General features: G+C 44.1%; 1 protein-coding gene across 1 annotated transcript; it reads right to left on the reverse strand.

Annotated features, from left to right (window-relative positions):
- Nucleotides 1-1,244: 1,244 nt before the first annotated feature.
- On the reverse strand, nt 1,245-6,602 carry LOC129082644 (carcinoembryonic antigen-related cell adhesion molecule 21-like). The gene is made up of 3 exons (XM_054588372.1): nt 6,518-6,602; nt 4,423-4,770; nt 1,245-1,525 (listed from the first exon to the last, which is right to left on the reverse strand). The coding sequence occupies exons 1-3, from the start codon at nt 6,600-6,602 to the stop codon at nt 1,245-1,247; spliced, it is 714 nt and encodes a 237-aa protein (XP_054444347.1).
- Between the last annotated feature and the right edge of the window lie 480 nt (nt 6,603-7,082).

A 7,082-nucleotide genomic window follows, 5' to 3' on the forward strand; every position in this document is an offset into this window, starting at 1 on the left:
AAATAAAAAAAGAATCTGCCATTACAAATTGCAATTGCATTTCTAAAGAAAATGCCCTAAAATATGGAGATCAAAGGTCTGCCATCAGGAAGAACCTGTCTAAAGGTTAGTGATTCTGAGGGAACATTAAGACCTTTAGGTCATAACAAACCTGATTTGTGCATAGTGGAGGGAAACACAACTGAATCTCTTTCAGCCAAGACCCATTTTGCATCTACGTAAGTTCCTGCAATTTATAGAGGTGAAAAATAAATGAAACTCCCTGCACAGAACCAGGATCTGATCTCCCAGAAGATGGTGCTTCTGGAGTTTTCCTTTCAGATATGATGTTTTTCTCTACAATCAACTTCTCTTTCATCAAAAATAATCACTAGGAAAAAGAAGTGTGTTCTTGATCCTACAGCATGGCCGGTGTCACCAGATTTAGCCTGATTAGTTACCTAATTGCAGAGGAGCTGACATTCACCAGTTTGCTTTGATGAAGGTTTTTCTATGAAACATATGATAGAAATTTTAACAGCCACTTGAGGTTAGGAAGCCTCATCCTCACACTTACCTCCATTTATCTAGATTTGGGTGGTATCCTCTTCTCCGAGAGGTACCAAAAGACCAAAGAGATCAAACTTAGCTCTATAAAGTGTGAGGTCTTTTCTAACTCCATGTGCAAGGTTCTGAACTAGAACATTTGTGCTAAAGTCTTGGTATTATTGCCAAAGCTTCCAATTATATCTTTTTAAGAAAAAGAACAGAAATGTACTAAACTGATATAAATAATTTTATTAATGTATAAGCAAGAATGCTCCAGAACCTTTAGAAATCTTTTGAAAGACATCAAAGAGAAAGATAAAAATCAATGTTGCTGCTCACACGGGTGCCCTCTTGTCCACTCTCATTGTCTACAACAGTGTCCAGGTGCCTCCATATGTTTGCATGGAGAAAGGACAGAGCTTAGACTCCCTAAGATCCCTACCTGATCCCATTGGTTATCATATGACCACTGCTCATCCTCAGAGAGACACAATGTCAGCGACACTGTGGCCATGGTACACATGAGACCAACCTGAGGTGGAGGTTGGTCTGAAATGTGACTTTAAGTCAAGAATAATGACAAGTCAGCTCAGATTTTTGACTATTTATTGACTCAATGCAAGTCTTAAAAGCTATTCATCTTCTGAACAAAGCTATAATGATGCAAAAAATCATCCTTTATTTAGAGTTTAACAACATAGATGGGGAAAGGAGAGTTACTCAGTTTTCACATCCAGCTTTACGTAAGTACTTTCAGTAGCACTGATGGGATTGGAGGCCTTACACTGGTAAATCCCAGCATCTTCCCTCTTGACGGGGTCTATTTTGAGTCTTCGATGGTCCAGGGTCAGCTTCATTCTCTCTGTGAACTGCAATTGTTTGCCATTGAACAACCACTGGATGTACATAGCATTTGAGTAGCAGGTAAAGACCACAGCATCCTTATTCTCTGTGACTGTGGTGTTAGTAGCTCGGAGGGCAGGCACTTTCACATGACCTGTGGAGAAACAGAGAATGGGATTCATTGAGAATGAACTTGAGACAAGGAGCCATGCTGCTTACCCAGGGACCTCAGCCTCTCACAGCTCTCAGTGACCTATGTAAAGGTCATCAGAGTAAGGTGCAGCACACAAACCCCCTTCCCAGCCCATGTGTCCTATAACCTCATCATCAGGTCGACTTTTTCTAGCATGAGCTTTTATTGATCTTTTTCTAGAACTTTTTTGACTTCAGAAAACATCCCACTACTTATGTAAACTTTTATATATGTTAGGAAAGGTAGGCTTACTACCTTTGTCCATCTCTAGAGCCAAGGGAGTTTACAGTATGTAGAAAAGCATTTAGATTTTGTTAAATAATTTATTATACAGTAAAGATGACTCAATGAAATCTTCATGACTGCAGACTTGGAGGATTTCTGTCTAAAACACTTCTAAGTCTGAACAAGATTTTATTTCTTTGTCTAATGATTCAATATCATGTTGAAATTAATATCTGGAAGGAAGTGGTTATGGTTTTAACACAAGATATTGGTTGTAGGGATAGAAAAAAACTATACACTGTAATAAAGGCCATACATAAAAGCCCAGAGCTAATGCAATATTCCATGGAGATACTAAAAGTTTTTACTAATATCATGAACAAGAAATGGATACTGTTTTTCCACATATTCAACAAAGTACTGGAAGTTATCCCAGAAAATATTTGGTAGTCTGAACTCTTAGAAAATGCATAGCCTCCAGCTAAATGTCTAGGGGGGGGTAACAGACTTTCTCTGGTGTCAATTAAGTATCAATGTTTGGTTATGGGGAGACATAAGACTGTGAGTCAGAGACACCACTGTACTTCTCCTAGTTCTTCACTGACCACCTGATTGCCTGGCTGACCAGGAGCTTTCCTTTCCAGCTATGTAGAATTCTATTTACCTGCTGAGTTGGGTTTCTACGAGGCACTATTTCCTAGGACATTGTGGAGACTGGGGTTTGAGGACCAGAAGCAAGCCAGCAGTAAGTTGCCTATTCAGGTCTCTGGGCCAAGAGTTGGGTCAGGTCTTTCCAGGTGAATGTGACTGAAATGAGCCAATGAGCCAATAAATGATAGACCATAGTTCAAGAAATGATGTAGGAAAGAGGAAAAAGGACAGGCAGAAGCTGATTATGGCAGCAGAATCCTGTGCTCTGCCCTTGATCATTAGTCATTCTATCTCCACTGAGAGCAGGTGAGGATGTGTGCAATTGCAAAAAGAGGGTCTTATAGCACATCAGGAGCATGGTCTTGCTGAAATTCTGGCTCTTGTGGGCAATTAGTGTAAGGTGGTGAAGAGATAGAAATTTGGAAAAACTTAAAATTCTCCTGTATGTGAAAATTGTTATTAACACCCAGAGCCTAAGACCAATTGCAAGAAAGATTATTTTATTAGAGAAAAGAAAAGGATCTGAGATGATGGTCTTTGTTCCTGGGGGCACAGAAAACCTGTCCCTCATGGCAAGAATTCAAAGGACTCTGAATTTTGAAATGAATTTTGGATCATTCATTCATTCAACTACCATTTATTTCTTCCTAATTCATCAAAAGGAACTGAGTGTTTGTTACATGTTGATTCCTGAGCTGATTTCAGGGGTAGAGTGGGGAGTGAGAAGGCAAAGTCCTTTCCTCTATATCTGCTGGGTGTGACTGCACCATAATAGGAAACGAATAAATAAGTGATGTGAAGGCCAGTGCAGGGAGGAGTGGAAAGGCCACCTGAGGGAGATGTCTGGGCGTTCTATGCAGTGACTCTGATTACTACTGCAGGTAATTTGGTTCTAGAGTAACATAGATTATTTCTCCATTTTGTTCACTCCAGAGAACAAAATGTAGTCCTATGAGCTGAGGACATCTAAGGATCTGAACCAACTTGTTGGTTGAGGAATCCAAAGACCCCCTCATAGGGCCCCGAAGGTAGAGAATTTAAGTCTATGGCTACAGACAGAACTCAAGTGACTCTGATCATCTGCTCATGGACTGTGTGACTAATTTAGTGACAGTATCTTCCTGCTTCTAAGTTTCTTCTCAATGCATATTTGGCTGCCAGTTTGTCAGTGTAGCAACTGTAAAATACATACAGTATCTGACCTAAATCTTGGGAAAGAAGAGCTGCTCAAATAAGAGGCATCCCTTACTGATCAAGTCCAAGAGAGAATCCCATATGCTCATTCTTGGTGAATGAGGACCTGCAGAGAAAACAAGTCATCATTGTTTTCTGTTTCTTTCTGGGGATGTGGACTTTTTTTTGAACCTAAGTCCCCCAGGACAGTTGGCTATATCGAAGGACATTGTCCATTTGTGCTCTCTAAAGTCAGACTCAGGTGATACCGAAATCTGTTCTGCCAGGAAGTGATTCTTGGGCCTGAGCCCTGACTGGTGACTGATCCGGGAGCCTTGTGACTTGGGCATCCGTTAAACCATTACACACTCAGCCTTTCTGAGGAAGCAACACCCAACTGGGCACAGCCTCATGAGGGTCCCTGGAGTCATGATCCCTGGCACAGGGTTTTTGGGAGGGATTTCTGAGCTGAGCTCTGTAGGAATTTAAGGGGGCCTTCAGACCATGCTCGGACTGAGTTCATAAGAAGGTGCTCAGGGAACTGGCCTGAGACTCATCTCCCTCTGCTGAGTTACCCGCATCAGAATAACCTTTCTGTCTGCAGTTACTGTCTGCAGGGCCGGAATTCGGGAAGGGAACTGAGATCTTAGGAAGTTTGTCTACAGTCTGTGTATCCTGCATTGAATGCCAAAATCCAGCCTGAAATAAATTGCAGATAGAAATGGAGGCAGAGTTGAGGTTAATCAGTTCTGTGTGCAAAGTAGAATTCCTGTCACCCAACACCCAGAGGTCAGGGAACAATCACTCACGGAATACATTAAGCTGTGCAAATCCTGTTAGTGTTTTGGAATCTTGCTGGACTGTTACGGAGTACATTCCTGTGTCTTTTATGGTGACATTCTTCAACAGCAGGGATCCATCATAGTTAATTGTCACTGGTCCGTATGCAGGACCTCTCAAATGGTATTTTGAAGTTGTTACAAGAAATGCAATTATACGATCTTTGTTCACACCTTCCCCTCTGTACCACATGACGCGTTTAGCCTCGGGAGGCATATTACGGATACGTAGATGCACATCCTCCCCTTCCACAGCATTTTTTGTCCAAATAGCTGGTTGGACTGTGGTGGGCAGGCACCAGAAGTTTAAGAGTGAGCCTAGGAAATAAGAAAAAGAAATTGATCAATATTAGTGTCTATGCATCGGGTTGGAAACATGAGGCCATGAATCCTAAGCAGGCCTCCACTCAGCCTTCGTCTGCCTGAGAGTGTGTGTCTCCCAAGGTCAACATCGACAGCATGGCCACATTTGCTTCAGCACCTCTGAAGCTGTTACTTTTTCTGTTTCAAATGCTCTTCTCCACATGTTTGTCTTACCCCCTCACTGTGTTCAGACCCCTTCTGACACTCAGGAGCTCTATTGAAAGACAACTTTGCTGACCACCTTCTCTAACAATCCTGTGACTTCACTTTCTGATCTGCTCCTCCTCTGTTTTTTTTTGTTTTTTTTTTCATGTCACTTGTGGGCACCTGACATCACATCTAGACCTTTCCTTGTCTCTCTCTCCTCCATAGAACACGGGGTGGATGAGAGCAGGGCTTGTCTGACCTTGTACCTCCAGTGAGGGCAGCAGCCTGAAAATACATGGGGCTGAATGAATGAGTTTTCCAAAGGTCTGGTAAATCATGGGGTGTATTTGCCCATCTCTTAGGCTTGTGGTGAAGACAATGTCTAGCTCCACTGGTTAAAGATTTTCTGGTATTTCCTGATATAAATCAATATTATTATCAGTTTTCATAATTCAGTACTCAATCATGAATAGCAGGAAATGAACCACAACTTAGAGTTTTCTGCCTCCCACTTTTTCTGGATTATGAGATTTTCCTCTTGCTGAACTCCCTTCCCCTCCTACTCTGCTCTGTTGTCCTTCACCCTCAAGTACAAACAGAATCCTTTCCTCTTTTCTAGAGCACTGATCTCCTCAGCAGATCCCAGCTGATCTCTGTGGCAGATCCTTAGTCTATCCCAAGGAATTGTCTCCTACTTACCAACCAGCAGGAGCCCTTGCCAGTGAGCAAGTCCTCTGCGGGGAGAGACTGAAAGGGATCCCATGGTGGCTGCTGCCTGCCCTGTGGCTCCCTCTCTGAGAAAAGCTTGAGGATCTGTGAGGCTCTCAGGCACCTGCGTCCAGACTGGTGCAACCTGCTGTGTGTCCTACCTGTGCGCTGAGCTTTATTCTGGAGCAAGATTACGATTCTTGTCACGTGAGCTGGGGGCAGGGTTTGCACACAGGACCCTGCCACTCCCTGCCCTCATTTTTTTCCCTTTGTTCCCCAGGACACATGACATAGGCCCTTCTAACCAGTGCTGCTCCCTGCATTCTGCTTCCTTGAGAACTCCTGAGGTGTCTCAAAACCACAACGCCGTGCAGAAGCACACAAGCATATAAACTCTCATGCTGTGTTAGCGAACGTACAAGCCTGGGGCTTCTGGATTTCCCCACAGCTTCCTGTCAGATGCCCTGTAGCCTTTCCCACAGCCTCTCTCTTTCCCGTTTGACTTCTCCCCCTTCCGAGCAGGAGTTCTTGAGCTCACTCAGAGAAACCTGTCACAAGGATATATCACCTCTGCTGTGCATCTGATTATCTGCGAAACATTGTAAACATTGTAATACCCAGGTGACAACTTAAAAATGCAGCCTCAGCAGCTGTCCAGCTAATGTGGGCACCCATTCAAAATGAGATCCCCTCATGTGAGGGTAGAACCACTTCTCCAGCTCTCCTGCACGGGGGGAGCCTTCAGATCCCTTTAAACTGCGGATTCCGACTGGGGTGCAGTGGGTCACAGACTCTGCATCTGACAAGCTCTCAGGAGAGGCTGGTCCCACTGGCCTGGGGAGCTCACGTGCAATCGCACGGCTGAGGGGGGCGCCTGTGTCGTTGAGAGGATGGCCCCCTCGCGCCAGCGTTGGCCTCTGCTGCGTCTTCATCCTCACTCTGTCAGCACCGCACAGGGAGCCTTGGGCATCCTAAAAATATCTGGAATATTTCTGTTTATGACACAGAAACTGAGCTTGGCACTGGGTCCTCTCCATGTTGTCAAATGCTCTGAGAAGGGTCTATTTGCTCCCAGCAGGAAGGTCACAGCCACGACTATGGCCGTGAAAAAGATAAAGCCTTGTGAAAACTGCAGTGGGGACCCTTCTTCTATCGCAGGCTGTCACCAGACAGGATTTTACTTACAGGGGCAAAGACTGAAAACAAGGAGCCACAATAGGAGGTATAGATTTTGGGTATGAAATGGGAGGTGTCCTGCATGTCCAGGAAGAAAGGACTGCGGTGAAAGGTGAGGTACCTGGGGGCTTCCTGATTCTCAGGGGACAGTTTAAGGCAGATCATTCCTCTCCATGTCCATTTGTTAGACATGTCCTTGTGCTCTCTGGCTGTTGGGACAACATCTGAGTTCTGTC

The sequence above is a fragment of the Pteronotus mesoamericanus genome, unplaced genomic scaffold (assembly GCF_021234165.1).
Source record: "Pteronotus mesoamericanus isolate MK-2021 breed Mesoamerican mustached bat unplaced genomic scaffold, CSHL_Meso_final scaffold_137, whole genome shotgun sequence".
Classification (NCBI taxonomy): domain Eukaryota; kingdom Metazoa; phylum Chordata; class Mammalia; order Chiroptera; family Mormoopidae; genus Pteronotus; species Pteronotus mesoamericanus.

Bases quoted from the DNA above. Each gene is read 5' to 3' on its own strand.
- LOC129082644 (XM_054588372.1), bottom strand. From the start codon at position 6,602: ATGAAGACGCAGCAGAGGCCAACGCTGGCGCGAGGGGGCCATCCTCTC. The intron at 4,771-6,517 runs GTGAGCTCCCCA...CTTATTTCCTAG, and splicing joins CCTCAGCCGTGCGATTGCAC to GCTCACTCTTAAACTTCTGG. The intron at 1,526-4,422 runs GTGAGTGATTGT...GTTTCTCCACAG, and splicing joins TGCACAGCTTAATGTATTCC to GTCATGTGAAAGTGCCTGCC.